The following is a 17,153-nucleotide window of genomic DNA, read 5'->3' as shown; positions in this document are numbered from 1 at the left end:
CATCCCTCTCACATCACTGAAATTTTACGGTGGGTGATGGTCGGTTGCACCTAAACAAAACGCAACAAGTTGCAGAACTGTGCTCTATATAAGAATACCTTTAGAATTACTGGATGAAGATCAATTATTAATAAAAAAAGATATTGAAAATAAGAAGAATAGCATATGCTTTTGCAAGTACAGTATGTAAAATGCAGTTTTAGACTTTTTTTTAGCCAGAATGCAGTTTTTTTCCCATCAATTCCAGTAGCAATTCCAGCCACACAAAGCAGTTTTGTCTTCTAAAATTATGGGTGGTGAATCCTAATGTGTGCAATTGTACTTCCATTTGACACAAATCAAATTCAATGCCACAAAATTTTCAAAGCCTGAATTTCATCATTTCTTAGCATCAAAATAATACCTGCACTATTGTGTTTAAGGTCCACTGCACATATTGATACTCTGGAATCTCTGGAGCGACTATCAGCTTTTGTTTTCAAGAGTACCCTGTGTCAATACACACACTTGAGAGTGATTCCTAACAATACATTTTATGGATTCACTGTGGCCAAACACAACTATATGGCAGTGCCAGGAACAGCTTTGGAAACAAGTGGAAATAGTAGGAAACCCACTCAAGTCTCACCAGGCTGTACAGCATACCTCCCAACATTTTGGAAATAAAAAGAGGAGAAAAAGATTTGCCACGCTTCATGCGCCAACATTTTTTTGTCCACAACAATGTTTGTGGCCACATTTACAATTTACAAAATTTGGCAGGTTAAGAAAGCTTGAACACATTTCTGTGGTTTTTATGTGTTATTACAGTTTTGCTAATAAAGGTGAATCGCCCTGAGCTGCAAGTTATAATTTACCCAAGAGACCTGCTTATCTTAAATTGCTACAATTGTCTCTTTGCTTATCTTAAATTGTTACAAATATATCTAAGTTCACCTGCCACGTATTCTGGGTTCACTGCCAAAAGCCAATTCCATTTTAGAAACTTTGTACTGAATCTTTTTCTGGCTGTTCAATGCAGGAGACCTAAGACAAAGTTGGGATATTTCAGTAGTTAACCCGGGACTGCGGGTTGAGCTGTCAAAATCAGGACTGTCCCGTGACAGTTAGGAGGTTTTATAAAGGGCTTATGCCTGGAATGCGTTAGGCCATTGGCAACTGCATGCCTTTTATAAATACATGAATAAAGATTGTTTTTAAGAAATTCAGAGTTGCCACTTGAGCACAATTTTGAGCACAGTCGCCATGTTTAATCCCACAATGCAGATTTCTTTTTTTGTAACTTATATTTTTATTAGCTTCACATAAATGATACAACCATGTAACATTTGTCACTTCCAATCAACCAACAGCAGAGAAATAGCACACACAAAGACAGGCATGTCATAATAATTATATAATGAACAGACAAAGGCAACATGTTCAACCCTAAGCTTATCCTGATTAAGGAGCAGGTGGAGGGTGGAAACCCTGTGGGGTGGAATTAGCCAGGCCACTCAGTATCCATATGTCCCAAGTCTTCGTGAACCGATCCACTGTATCATTGATGTGAGCTATACCCAGTTCAAAAGCACGATTAGCGTTCACCCTGTTAAGCACTTCAGTAAGACTCGGTGGAGTGATGCTCTTCCATTTAGATGAAATCGCCAAACGGGTGGCCGTCAAGATCTGATTGACTAATGCCTGCCCACTTCTACGTAACCTGGGTAAAGGTTTGCCCAGAAGCAGGGTTACTGGGTCCATTGCAATGGGTCGCTTCAGCAATTGGCCTAACAGATTCGCCACCTCAGTCCAAAGCGGTTTAATTAGTGGGCAGTCCCAAAAAGTATGTAGCATGGTCCCATGGGAACCACAGTTCCTCCAGCATAGAGGTGAGGAATTTTGGAATAACTTGTGCAGACGTACAGGCGGATAATACCAGCAGGTCAATACTTTATATATCTGTTCCTTTTGACGAGCACAGACAACCACTCGTTTCGCATTGTCCCATATCAGAGGCCAGTCCTCAGCCGGTATCGGTTGTGGGAGAGCTTGGTCCCATTTATCCATATAATTATGTCTGGGCTGTGAACCATCCGGGGAGACTGTCAGCAAGGCGTAAATTCTGGAGATGAGGCATTTTTGGGGTAGACCATTAGCTGCAAGCATTTCGAAAGGCGTGGGAGAGTTAGCCTTGGCGTATGAAATGTATGGCGTGAGGAAATGGCAGAGCTGGAAGTACTCAAACCACTTTATGTCAATCCGAGGCTGTCTATCTCTGAGTGCTTGGAAGGGTAGAATCAGGTGGGTTTGAGGGTTGAGAAGTTCTCTGATCGTGAAAAGCTGGAGTTGAGACCAAATAGCACAAAATGAAAGATCAGTCCCCGGCCGAAATGCCGGATTATTCAAGTAAGTAACCAACAGGGATCTAGTCGAGATCAACTTGTGCTTGTGTCTAGTCCTAAGCCATACTGAATAAGTCAATTTCGTTGCTGACAAGGCTGATGGGGAGATCCGAGTAGAAGAGGCAGGGTCCCATATAAGAGCATTGAGATGATACTCGCCCGCCACTGAACTTTCAATACAGCCCCAAGAAGTAGACGGAAGGTGTCTTGACCACACTAGAATGTGCCGCAGCTGTGCAGCTTCGTAATACTTCAGAAGGTTGGGGACCCCTAGGCCACCCCTCGATTGTACAGTCATCATTACCGATTTTGCGACTCTGTGACCTCGGTAGGACCACACAAAGTTATGGAATAAAGTTTGAATGTCCTTAAGAGCTTTGGGAGAAATATGAATGGGCAGAGTCTCAAACAAATAAAGGAACTTCGGTAGAATGGACATCTTAATAACTGCTATCCTCCCAAGCCAAGAAATAGTAGATTTCAGGAAGGAGGTCCTCATCTGTTGTATGAGCGGCTTAAAATTAAGACTGAAAAGTTGGGCATGAGAGGCCGCAATTTGGGTCCCCAAATAGGATAGGGAGTCCACCCTCCATCTATAGCTAAACTTAGGTTTCAGAGCTTCCAAAACCCCAGCAGTCATGTTAAGAGGTAATGCCTCCGTCTTGGTAATGTTTAGTTTATAGCCTGAAATATTACTGTATGTGTCAAGGACCCGATGCAGGTTGGGGAGGGAGACAAGGGGATTGGTCAATGTGAGCAGGACATCGTCTGCAAAAAGGGCAATTTTGTATTGTGTAGGGCCCACTAAAACCCCCCATATGTCTGGATGAGTGCGAATAGCTGCAGCCAACGGTTCTATGCTCAGGGCATAGAGCAAGGGGGAAAGGGGACAACCTTGTCTAGTACCATTATGGATCGGGATGGGTCTGCGAGACTGCCCTGGGAGTTTAAGATAAGTAGAGGGGGAGCTGTAAAGACTCCGTAGAGCAGCCAAGTAAGGGCCCGAGAAATTTAAGTGTCTCAATAGGTCAAAAAGGTACGACCAGTCCAGCCGATCGAATGCCTTTTCGGCATCTAAACTAAGCACTAAGGAGCTTTCCTTACGCCTCTGAAGTAGTTCAATCAGGTCAATGGTGCGTCTCGTGTTGTCCCCCGCTTGTCGACCCAAAATAAACCGACCTGATCCCGATTGATAAGTTTAGGCAGTAGTGGGGCTAAGCGGTTTGCCAGAATTTTAGTGAATAATTTAAGATCGGAGTTCAAAAGTGCTATTGGCCGATAGTTCGTACACAGCGTGTGATCTTCCCCCTCTTTGGGTATGAGGGTCAGGTAGGAAGTCAAATTGGAAGGAGGAATAGGCTCACCATGGAGGTATTGATTAAAAAGCAGCACTAAGTATGGTAGCAAAACATGCTGGTAGAGCTTGTAATATTTATAAGTCAGACCGTCTGGGCCAGGAGTTTTGCCACCAGGCATGCGTTTAAGTGTGGTGGATAGTTCCTCCATGGAGATGTCCTTATTAAGTACTTCCAAATCCACTTCCGTAAGACCCGGGAGATCAAGGGTAGCAAAAAATTGAGCAATAAAGCTTGAGTGGCAATTTTTGTCCTCCGTAGGAGGGGTCAGGTTATATAATTTGTGGTAAAAGTCATAAAATTGAGTGCCTATTTGGTCAGGGTTATATGTAAGTGTCCCAGTGGGCAGTTGAAGGGAAGTAATTCTAGATCGAACTTGCTGGTCTCTAAGCTTTCTTGCCAGGAGGGTATGCTGCTTATCGGCCTTCTCATAAAATAGCTGTCTCGTCCATATTATAGCCTTTTCAGCTTGTTGCTGTCGTAGGGCAGCCAAGTCCTTACGAATTTTGTTAATTTCCCTCAGTAAGGAATCAGTACAGCCCAGATTGAGTCGTGTTTCTAGATCCCTCAACTGCCTATGAAGTGTAAGATAACTGGCATTTGCCACTTTCTTCCTATGTGCCGTTATACCTATCAGACGTCCCCTTATTGTAGCTTTATGAGCTTCCCACAAAGTTGTCAGAGAGGTAACGGAGCCCTCATTAATTTGGAAGTATTCCTTCAAATCACCCTCTATTTGAGAGAACACTTCTTTGTCATTTAGGATGGATTCATTAAGGCGCCAGTGGGCTTCCCGGGGCGGGGGTTTAAATAATTCCAGAACCAGGAGTATCGGAGCGTGGTCTGACCAGGTAATCGGCAGAATTTCAGACTCATATGGTAGATGTAGGCAAGGGTAAGATATGAAAAAGTAGTCAATACGTGAGTGTGATTTGTAAATAGGCGAGTAGAATGTGTACTGTTTGTCCTTCCGATGTTTAGTGCACCAAACGTCAAAAAGTTGGGACTGTCGGATAAGTTGTCTAAAAGACGTAGATAAGTTATGGGCCACCTGGTCGGGGGAGGGCTCTGATCTGTCCGTCACCTGAGAGAATGTCAGATTAAAGTCTCCCCCCATGACCACATAAGGGGAGCTGAATTGTTGGGACTTAGAAATCACTTTACGTAGAAAACGAATCTGTTTTTTGTTAGGGGAGTACACATTAACCAATAACAATGGCACATTAGCATACATTCCTTTCAACACCAAATAATGGCCATGTGGGTCAACAAGAGTTTGGTCGACCAGGAAAGGGCAATCCTTATGAATAAGGATAGCAACCCCTGCTTTCTTATAGGGGCCCGAGGAGTAGTAGGCTCTGGGATAAAGTTTAGAAGTAAGGGTATTAGGGCTGTCTCTCCGAAAATGGGTTTCTTGAATAAAAGCAATGTCGGCTCGCAAATGTTTGAGCTCCTTCAAGGCCAAGTATCTCTTATGAATGCTATTAAGGCCTTTTACATTTATGGACACAAGTTTAGCCATGTTTATCTACGATTGAAATATGCCCTTCTGTCTTGTAGTTTTTCAAATTCAGGGACCTAACATACAGTCGACCAAAGGCCCTTGGCTCCCCCCAATGGCAAGCGAGTACCCCATAAGCAAAAAATCGGAAGTGGGTAATCACAATGCAAGTCAAAATATCAAGCAAAACAAGGTTAAGTAGTAAGTGCAAAAACCAGCACTTAAAAAACAGTTGCAGTACTGAACACATATGGAATGAATCAAACACACAATAAAAAATAAAAATGACAAGTAAATATAAACTTAGTAAAGCAATTTAAACAACTCAAGGGCGATTCTCTTTTCACTCTTGTGACGATAGCCCAATAAAGTATTCTCGACTGACAGAATCAGGGAAAATAAGGCACCGACACTAAGCCTAGTGCCTGTGGGAGGTAGACCGTATACCTCCAATGAGGGGTGAAGATCCGTAGCCCAGCGGGGTCCGCCGCAGGCCAAGCAGGTAGAAAAGGAGTCTCCATGTCCAAGGATCGTCTCGTAGCGAAATCGTGACAGGGAAAGCCCACTTTCTTGAGAACGTGAAGAAAAGCATATCAAGTAGGGTGATCAGGTGTCCCGAGGAGGCGAAGGGCTTAAGGCCAGTCTTGGCGATGAATCCTGTCGTCGGACTGTGGACCACTGGGGGGCAAGTGGTGGTGGTGGCCCCTCTGTCGTGGATCCTTTGCGAGGGGATAACCCCTCTTGAAGCGATAAGCCAAGCGCCTTCAAAAAACGAGATCCATTCCGTCGATTGTGCAGGGTATAGGTTTGGCCCGCTCGCGTGACAACGAATTTAAAAGGAAAGCCCCATCTGTATAGTATGCCATGCTCCTTCAGTGTTTGCGTAACAGGACGGAGCTCCCTCCGCTTGCCCAAAGTGATTGGAGAAAGGTCCGTAAAGATCTGGATTTTATGGTTGCGGAACCCCAGAATCTGTGTAGCTCTCGTCTTAGCCAAAATAGCTTCCTTGCCCTGGAAATAATGAAAGCAGGCGATGATATCGCGTGGAGGCTTTGGCGCCAAAGGTTTAGGGCCTAGCGACCTGTGTGCCCTGTCAAATTGCCAGAGATTGGGCGGCGAATCCGGGCATATATGAGAGCAAAGGTCCTTAAGGTAGCTTGATATGTCAGATGGGGAGACTTCTTCAGGGATCCCCCTGAACCTCAAGTTTTGTCTCCGCTACCTATTTTCCAGGTCCTCGCACATGTCGCGTAGCTGAAAAACTTCATCTTTAAGAGCAGCATTATCCTCCTCTACATACATCAGGCGCTGTGCTATATCATCAGTGTAATTTTCTAGTTTATCAGTACGATCCCCAAGATCAGTAATTTCCTTCCGAACCTCCTTCATTGCCGAATTAACAGCCGCAGCTACAGTCTGCGTAATGGTGGAGGTCAAAGCAGATTGTAGGAGCGCCAACTGGTCCGCCAAAATTTGCGGCGTCACTGGCTGGCCCTCCATATGCTGCGAAGCAGCTAAGTCAGAGGGGGATCCTTGTGGGAAGTCATGTAGAGGAGTGAGTGAAGGAGACATACTCACAGGTTGCGAGGGGGAAGCGTCGGAGCGCGGTGAACCCTGAGGAGCAGTATCAGAGTCGGCGCCATCTTGGGATTTAGTCAGCGCGCCACGGCCTGAAGTTTTTTGCAGGAATGGGGACATGGTGTGGCGTTGCGATCTAGTCCCACGCTTTCCCATAACGTAGAGTCACTCAAAAAAGTCCCGATAGCTTTGAATCGGCTCTGCAGATTGCTAATGGACGGGTTTGCAAGGATCCCTTCACGGAGCTCTTAAGATCTGCGTCCGGTCTCCACCATGGCTAAGGACCGCCCCCCCACAATGCAGATTTCTTTCCCAGAATTGCAGTTGCAAAGGGGACAATGCTTGCTGATTCAAATGCGTTGCACCTCCCACAGTTGCATCCAATTTACTAATACTAATGTATCTGGGCATGTGCTTTGTTGCAGTCTGAATGCAGTTGTGCCACATATTTTCAAAATCTGATGTTGCCATCCAGTTTAAGAGATGGGATAACTAGTAAGTTGTATTAACTCAATCTCAGTGAGCTTTCAGCTTTCTTTCCAGACAGAGGAGAAACTGCACACAGACACCATGCTTATCAGTATGAGATCAGTATGAGAGCTCACCAATTCATATACTTATCATCAGCCTGACATCATTTCCTGGGTTTGCTGATATAATTTCTGGTGTGGGTGACCTGTTTACACTTGTTAACCCTGGAGCCAGGGTCGGACTGAGGGGCCCGAGGTCCATTCGGGGCTGCTGTCCAGGGCCCACCTCCGGAATCCCTTGGAGGCCCCCCCCTGCCGTGCCACCGTGTGTGTGTGTGCACTCGCACTAGGTTTTTCAGGCATTTGTGGCAGGAAGGAGCCAGCAAATCATGGATCTGGGTGCGGATCTGGGCCGGCAGGGCCTACAAGAGCCGGGGGACCACTGGGTTTTTTCCTGGTGTCTGACCCTGCCTGGAGCTACTGTCTCTATTGATCTGCCAGTAATTCCAGGGTTCCCACAGCAGGTTGAGTCTATAGACTTGCCCCCAGTACATACAGGTGCACTTATTAAAGAGCAATTTTTTTCCCGGTACATTTCTCTTGAGCTGAAATTTTTTAATTAAAGAGCTCCAGGAGGATACCTGTTTGTGTTTTTAAAGATGCTTGGAAATAAAGACTTTTTTTATTCTAAAACTACCCGTGGTTATTAAGGCTCCCGTCTATCTACTGCTACTTTGGACGTTGTCATTGTGTCTGGAGCGGAATCCGACCGACGGAGGGCCACCACGAGGGTAGATGCGGACCATTCACATGTAAGTTACTCGTATGCCTATATTCTGAAAATTACGTTACATTTTTTATTATGTGGTTTTTGAGTCATTTTGATTTTTATTCAGCAGCTCTCCAGTTTGCAATTACAGCAATCTGGTTGCTAGGGTTCAAATTACCCTATTAACCATGCATTGATTTGAATGAGAGACTGGAATAGGAAAAGGAGAGGCCTGAATGGAAAGATGAGTTATAAAAAGTTGCAATAATAATAAATGTGTAGCTTTACAAAGCATTTGTTTTTTAGATGGGGTCCGTTACCCCCATTTGAAAGCTGAAAAAAGTCAGAAGAAAAATGCAAATAACTCTAAAACTATAAAAAATAATAATAATGAAGACCAATTGAAAAGTTGCTTATAATTGGCCATCCTATGACATACTAAAGGATAACTTAAAGACAAACCACCCCTTTAAATCCAACAGCTTTTCCATCTAAGCAATATATCAGTCATATTCATTGTCCCTGTTTTGGGACTTTTCAAGAATTACCCGTCATAAGCTTGGCAACATGACTGAGATTTATGAAATTTTTTGGAAATTTCCAAGATGCTTCTGTCTTTTCAGTTTGTTGAGTACAGTAATCCCACCATGGAACTCTGCTGCCATCTAATGGACAAGTGATGTATTGACCTTGATGATTACAATAATCCAAGAAACTACAACAAGCTTTTATTTGATGGAAATAATGTTGCTCTTTGCCTAGTTCAGTATTAGTATCACATTCTACATCCATATTTTCACTTATTATTTGGTGGAATTAAAAAGTGAGGCTGAGGTACAACAATATAACATACACCAGATCTCCCTGTACTATTGCACAGTTATTGAGCATAATCTGTTTTATTTGCTTGTCATTAGAATAATGGTGGCCAAAAGAAAATATTTTGGTATTTATTATCATTTAACCCATTATATTAAAAAACTGTAGGCAGTTTTTAAAATCAGTTTTTAAACCAATTTGAATTTGATGACCGGGGAACATTGTGTTAAAGGACCAGTAACATCAAAAAAATTTTTTAAAAAATTCGTTAGAAAACAACGAAAAAAAACACCAAGACAAATTAAAATTTCAAAATTGCAAAGCGTTTATTAAGAAATAACTTACTGAAACTCCACTTCCTGTCCTCTTCTGAAACGGCGATATGGCGACCATCCATAGTGCGGTGCTGGATTTGTCCTCCCTGGCTAGCTCCCATAGGCTTCTGACAGCAGGAAGACGGTGCTGGAAAGCAGACGGCTGGATGAAGAGCTGAAGTGCCCGGTGTGCTCCCGGAACATCCTTGTGCAGAGCAGCGCGCCTCTGGGGAGATCTTGCACGGACTCAGCCTCCTACTAATCCAGCCCTGCAGCAGCAGGCGATTCTTAGCGAGTGCCCCAGGCGGATGGCAGGGCACACAGACATCGCAGACATCCCCTCTGGGCGCATCTATCAGCACAGGAGCATTACATCGCAGGAGCGTTACAAGCGGTGTGGGGCTGGTGCCGGCCGGTGTCTGTGTGAGGCGCAAGAGTGAGCGCACACTGACAGCCGCACACTTTTTTCACAGGCAGCAGCAGCACTCGGCCATTCTCATGCACGGATTGCATCGCGCCGCTGCTCGGAAGCCTCCTTAGTCCCGCTCTGGAGAGAGGCTGCTGGGATTGTACCGGTTCCAAGTCGGAGCGATAGAGGCTGTCAGTGTGCGCTCACTCTTGCGCCTCACAAAGACACCGGCCGGCACCAGCCCCACACCGCTTGTAACGCTCCTGCGATGTAATGCTCCTGTGCTGATAGATGCGCCCAGAGGGGATGTCTGCGATGTCTGTGTGCCCTGCCATCCGCCTGGGGCACTCGCTAAGAATCGCCTGCTGCTGCAGGGCTGGATTAGTAGGAGGCTGAGTCCGTGCAAGTTCTCCCCAGAGGCGCGCTGCTCTGTACAAGGATGTTCCGGGAGCACACCGGGCACTTCAGCTCTTCATCCAGCCGTCTGCTTTCCAGCACCGTCTTCCTGCTGTCAGAAGCCTATGGGAGCTAGCCAGGGAGGACAAATCCAGCACCGCACTATGGATGGTCGCCATATCGCCGTTTCAGAAGAGGACAGGGAGTGGAGTTTCAGTAAGTTATTTCTTAATAAATGCTTTGCAATTTTGAAATTTTAATTTGTCTTGGTGTTTTTTTTCGTTGTTTTCTAACGAATTTTTTAAAAAAAAATTTTGATGTTACTGGTCCTTTAAGGAAGTTTTATGAATTAAGCATTGCCCCCAGCTACCAGGGCCAGAACTAGGGGTAGACAGAAGAGGCAGGTGCCTAGGGTGCAATGAAGTAGGGGTGCCAAGCACGTACCTCTTCTTCCGCCTACTCCTGGTCTGGACCCTTTCTCTCCCACCGGAACTCTCCAGCGCAGCTGTGTGCACTCTCTCCCCCTTTAAGAAATGAAAAATCAGGCAGCACCAGTCGCGCGAGCATGCGCACTCAAAACCGTGCAGCCAATGGGGGCAAAGTGATCATCTTCCTGTTTTTTATATGGCTCTCAAGAAAGCATTGGTTCCAATCGGGCAAGAGGAATAGGGGAAGCACTGCCAAAAGAAAGCAGCCATATCGCAGGAAGAAACTGCGGTGGTAAACATCTCATCAATACAACTTACGGAGAATGAAACCAAGGTACTGTCTAAAGGGCTGGGTTTTGTCATAACTACATTCCCTGACTTTTTTCAAATTGATATAGACGTGGAGGCCTTTTTTAGGAGAATAAGACTGTCGGCTGAATTAAATGATAATGGGGAGTCCATTAATAATGAAACAGATGATTATTGTAACACCTTCTTCCTACAGGATTGGCGTTTGTATAATCCTAGCACATTTATGCCTTCTAAAACGAATTCTGTTGTGGAAACATACATACAGGGAGTTAAACATGAGATGTTAATACTTGAAAATAAATATAAAAGGGGTGAAATAAAATTACCTTCAGAAAATATCTCATTGGAAGTAAGACGAGCACTTTTGTCTTTACAAAACCATAAAGATCTGGTGATCCGGGGGAGCGGTGGTGGTAATGGATAAGAAGTTTTATACAAATACAATAATTGAGATGTTAAATGATGCTACTACTTTTGGATAAACCCCCTGGGGTAAATTCAGTGTTTTGTCCTTTGGCTAAATTCCTTAATAGGGTACATAGGGAGTATGTCTTTAACACAGAATCTTATATCAGAGATACTGGAGATGTTATTAATAAGATCAATATGATTGATGATTTAACCCCTGATGCTATTTTTGTCCCCCTGGATATAGAAAGCCTCTATACCTCCATCCCACATGATGTTGGTATAGAGGCGGTAACTTTTCATCTTGATAAGGATAGTACACTGGATGGAGCCCAAAAAAAGTTTTTGATAACATTACTGCAAATAGTTGTTGGTAAGAATTATTTTTTATTCCAGGATGAGTTTTTGTTCCAGATTAAAGGTACAGCCATGGGCTTGAATGTCGCCCCGTCCTATGCGAATCTCTTTATGGATGTATTTGAAAATCAATTTGTATATAAGAATTATGGATTTCAACACAACTGTAAATGTTGGTATCACTATATAGATGACATCTTTATGATTTGGACGGGACAATATTCTGAGCTTTGTGGATGGATTTAACAAATGTTCTCCCTTTATTAGACTTACTGTACATTGTGATATGATCAGTGTCCCTTATCTGGAAGTGATGGTTAAAAACACCACGAATGGCCATTTAGATACTGATCTATACGTCAAACAAATTGATAGGAATACACTATTGCGGTTTGATTTCTTTCATCCCCCACACATAAAAAAGTATCTGCCTAGATCCCAAGTCATGCGGGTGAGACGTATAGTTCAAAATGAACAGCGACAAGCAGACAGAGAAAATCAGAATGTGAGAGATTTCTTAAAACTCTTAGGGTAGAACTACACAGATGACTTCTATATGTTTTCAGCGGATCCAATGCGATGCGCCAAAATGCAGGCGTCAAGTCGGTTGCTACGTAAAATAAGGTAAGAAATACAAATGTCGGAATTTGTTGCAGCGTTCATCCGGCACGACACGACTGTGGGATGCAGACACAGCATGCAGGTTCTGCATCTGATAGTCATGTTAGACGAACGATGCAACACCATCTGACATTTGTATTTCTTACCTTACTTTCCGTAGCATCCGGCTTGACATTTGTTTTGGTGCAGTGCGTCGGATCCACCAAAAATGCGTGGAAGTCATCAGTGTAGTTCTACCCTTAGACAGCAAATAGCCAGGACATATTTATCACTAAAATTCATCTATGTAGAAAACATTTACTCTCAGCAGTGTGAGACTTTGCCTTTAATTTATCTTTCTTTGACACCCTAAAAATCAGTAAAATCCTACAAAGTCAGAATCAGCTCACAAGTTTGTTAGGGTTTATCAGTAATACCAACCTTTCTTGGCAAACTCCCTCACAACGGGATCACACAGATCTGGCGTGTTTACCTGAGGTCAATCTGGCAAACCTGTAAACTCTATAGAATTTAGGAGAGACTGGGAAACTGGGATTTTGTAGCGCAGTATCTCCACTTAATGGGAACTGAGGGATACACCTCAGGGGGTCCCACTAGAAAGTAAAAAACACAGAGATTTGCAGCAATAATAAACTTTATATAGTAAGTAAGATATGCAATGGGCATTTAATACAAATAGCAATCCTGAAATGGGGTCACTCACTCACAGGACTGACTCACTGTTTTGATTATGGTTCTACAAGTCTCTTAGAAAAAAATGATACATCACATATAGTGATGGGTGAATAAATTCACCTGGCACAAATTCGCTGCAAATTTCCGAGTTTCGGTGCCGGCGAATAAATTCGCTAATCTCCAGTGAAAATTCGCCAGGGTTAAAAAATTTTGGACCACGTCCGAAAAGTCGATCGCTTCAAAATCTGCGCGCGTTAACACTATTTGGATGCCTATTAACTTTAACGCCAGCATCAAAATTGATGCGAGCGACTTTTTGGATGTGTGGGCAAAATTTGACACAGGCATAAATTTTAAATTTTTCTGATTTTTTCGTGAATTTTTCGCCAAATTTGCCAAATTTTAGGTGAAACTGGAGAAATTTGCCCATCACTAATCACATCTAGTATACTAAGCATAGAAGCAAAACTTTATTAGGGATAAGAGAATAAGATATCCATTAACATTTAAGCAAAGGAAGCAGGAATCTTCATCTGCACCAAGCGACTCGGAAATCTCAGAGATCTCAGAGAGATCTCAGCCAACAAATATACACAGATAACTCTTTATTATGGGCTTTATTGCTGGAACTCAACAATAGACTCTTTCATCGTAAAGTTTCTCACAAGTCACCTCAGGATGATGCACAGTACATTCCCTTCCCAGTATTTAATATATTTACTTCTCTGAAGACATGGGCAGAGGTGAATATTACTCACATTTAGGTTCTAGTATTTCTGTCTTCATGTTCAATAGCCCTTCCATCCAGGCATCATATCTTCATATTCTTTGCTTGTGGGACAGTTCAAGAATCATCAGGCATAGCTTGGTAATGTTATGACTGTTCTTTATGATTTTATGTATTGTAAACCCTAAGGTATCTCTTGTTGAGTATAGTAATCCCACCATGGTACTCTGCTGCCCTCTAATGGAAAATTATTATATGAATCATGCATTAACCAAAGCGTAAGTAACAAGAAAAGGTACATTTCTTTGATGCCTGGTTCATTATTATTACTATATATTACAGTGGTGTAACTAGATGTTACTGGGCCCCATAGCAAATTCATTTTAGGGCCCCCAATAAATCCAGAGGTTGTCATGTTTTACCAATATATGTTGGAATTGCTCTTTATTTAGGGCCTCATGGGGCAATATAAATCTCCTGGATCTCCCTGCAGCTACAAGATCTGCTTCCTCTGTAGTTACATCTCTAATATTTTACAATAATATTTTCATCAATTGTTTCATGACATTAAAGGGGTTGTTCACCTTTGAGATAACTGTTAGTAATATGTACAGAGTCATATTCTGAGATAATTTGCAATTTGTTTTCATTTTTCATTATTAAAGGTTTTTGAGTTATTTCGCTTTTTATTCAGCAGCTCTTCAATTTGCATTAAGCAATCTGGTAACTAGGGTCCAAATTACCCCAGCAACCATGCATTGACTTAAATAAGAGACTGGAATATGAATAGGAGAGGCTTAAAGTGAAAGATGAGTAAGATTTACAATAACAATACATTTGTAGCATTACAGAGCATTTGCTTTTTAGAAGGGGTCAGCGACGCCCATTTGAAAGCTTCAAAGAGTCAGAAGTAAGATGCAAATAACTATAAAACTATAGAAATTAAATTATGAAAACGAATTGAAAAGTTGCTTAGAATTAGACATTTTATAACATAATAAGCGTTACCTTAAAGGTGAACCACCCCTTTAAGAGAAAAGAGTCAAGGTAAACAATATAACATACACCCGCTCTCCATATACTATTGCACAAATATTAAAGGGTTTATTAAGTCAAAAATAAAAAATCTTGTGTGTTTAGAGTAAATTTGCTGTATTGACATTAAAAAAATGTCAGCTTTTTTATAATTTGTTTCTCGCATCTCATCATTATTGACATTTTTCCTGCTCGCAGCTTCTCCTACTCATCGTGGCTGCCAATAGAATAAACGCTGGTGTGTATGTTTGTACCTGCTGATAATATCTTGCAAATCTGAATGATGTGGAAATTAGGGGGCCAGAGGGTTCGTATGCCTCCCCCTGCCCACCCCTCTGTATAAAGAGCTACTCCTTATCTCACAGCCTAACGATCTGTAGCTGGGAAGTAGGGATGTCGCGGACTGTTCGCCCGTGAACTAATTCGCGCGAACATCGACTATTCGCGTTCGGCGAATGTTCGCGAACGTCGCGCGACGTTCGCCAATTTGGGTTCGCCTTAGCTGGCGCTTATTTTTGCCCTCTCACCCCAGACCAGCAGATACATGGCAGCCAATCAGGAAGCTCTCCCTCCTGGACCACCCCCACACCCCCTGGACCACTCCCCTTCCATATATAAACTGAAGCCCTGCAGCGTTTTTTCATTCTGCCTGTGTGTGCTTGGAAGAGCTAGTGTAGGGAGAGAGCTGTTAGTGATTTGAGGGACAGTTGATAGTAACTTTGCTGGCTAGTAATCTACTTGATACTGCTCTGTATTGTAGGGACAGAACTCTGCAGGGATTTGAGGGACATTTTAGGTTAGGTAGCTTTGCTGGCTAGTAATCTACCTTCTACTGCAGTGCTCTGTATGTAGCTGCTGTGGGCAGCTGTCCTGCTGCTGATCTCTCATCTGCATCTGTTCTTCAAACAACTGCCACCTAGCTGTGTGATCTTTTTCACATTCTGTCTAAATATCAATAATAATACCGTCTCCAGAAACACCACCTGAGTGACGTTTTCCAAGCAGCAATAATATATTCCATATCCACTGCTGTAGTGTATACGTTGCCCTTGCAGGCATTGTTTGCCCAGTCTTTAACCAAGTGCCACCTAGCTGTGTGAGCTTTTTCACATTCCGTGTCCAGAAACATCACCTGAGTGACGTAGTGTGATTTCTGCCCTTTACAGCACAAAACGCAGCGCTGTGTCAACAATGGATTTTTCAGATACATTTTTGCCCTTGATCCCCCTCTGGCATGCCACGGTCCAGGTCGTTGCACCCTTTAAACAACTTTAAAATCATTTTTCTGGCCAGAAATGTCTTTTCTAGCTTTTAAAATTCGCCTTCCCATTGAAGTCTATGGGGTTCGCGACGTTCGCGAACTATTCGCATGTTTTGTCGCAAGTTCGCGAATATGTTCGCGAACATTTTTTCCGCCGTTCGCTACATCCCTACTGGGAAGGGAGCGGTTTGTTCATACAGACGCTTCTGAGTGAAAGTCTGATTTGTTTTATGTTATATTCAGATGAAAAGAAATTAGAATGTGACTTTCACTTTAATTGCAATGCTATGTTTAGTTATAAAATAACAAAAACAAAACTATATTTCATAATTACAACATGTAAATAGTATTCTATATTCAGCACAATCCCTATTCATTTAACTCATGTTCAAAAAAGGGGAATACTGCACCTTTAATACTGGATTTTTCATGCACCTTGATTTCTTTTTTTCTTCCCCTTTAGTTTTCTCTTTTTTACGAATTGAAATACACACACATGCTATGTAAAGTATCCCTGATGATGCAGTTGTATCTTAGTGTGTATGGGTTATATAGAGTACAGAGTATGAAGCCAACAATCTTCTGGTACAGTGAGTCCTGAGTTATGTTTTAGTCTGATCTGCATTCAAGCTGAAAGAGGAAGGTTTTTGTTCAGCTCTGTATCACTGTGTGAGAGGGTAATCCCTGCTCTGCTGACAGTAATAATCTGCTGCATCTTCTGCTTCCATTCTGCTGATTGTAAGAGAGTAATCTGTTCCAGACCCACTGCCGCTGAAACGCTCTGGGGTCCCTGTGTGTCGCCTGTTTGCCAAATAGATCAGCAGCTTTGGTGCCTGCCCTGATTTCTGTTGGTACCAGTTGAGATTGCTGCTAACACTGCTACTGGCTTTACATGTGATGGTGACAGTTTCTCCTGGTGACACAGAGACATAATCTGGAGACTGAGTCAGTACAATCTGCCCATAGGAACCTGGGAAATAAAAATAAAGAGAAAATTGAAATCGTTAATCAGTGTGTTCAATAAATTATTAATTTTTGCTTCTAGAATCTGAAAATGGAGAAATGGAAATAGTTAATTTAGTTGTACAATACTTTATTGATTTTTGCATCTTAAAATCAGTCACAATATGTGAATATAAAACGAACAGCATAATAAAAGAAACAATCTCTTACCCTGGCTAAAGATCAGGAGGATCCCCAGCAGCAGCAGTAGATCAGTGGGATAAGACATGTCTCTATCTATGCACTGTGACACATACAGATCATTAATATGGCACAGGGACACTGGCACTTTTATAGCAGCTGCAGTTTAGCCACACAATGTCTCTATGCAA

General features: G+C 42.8%; 1 gene segment (V, D, J or C); it reads right to left on the bottom strand.

The window, feature by feature from the left end:
- Positions 1-16,071: 16,071 nt before the first annotated feature.
- LOC121401920 lies at positions 16,072-17,153 on the bottom strand. The segment is given in 2 exon segments: positions 16,072-16,789; positions 16,993-17,153. Coding segments are annotated over 2 exon segments (366 nt in total).

The sequence above is a fragment of the Xenopus laevis genome, chromosome 1L (assembly GCF_017654675.1).
Source record: "Xenopus laevis strain J_2021 chromosome 1L, Xenopus_laevis_v10.1, whole genome shotgun sequence".
Classification (NCBI taxonomy): Eukaryota; Metazoa; Chordata; class Amphibia; order Anura; family Pipidae; genus Xenopus; species Xenopus laevis.
Note: the sequence above shows the minus strand (reverse complement) of the source record. Positions and strands in the feature narration are given on the sequence as shown.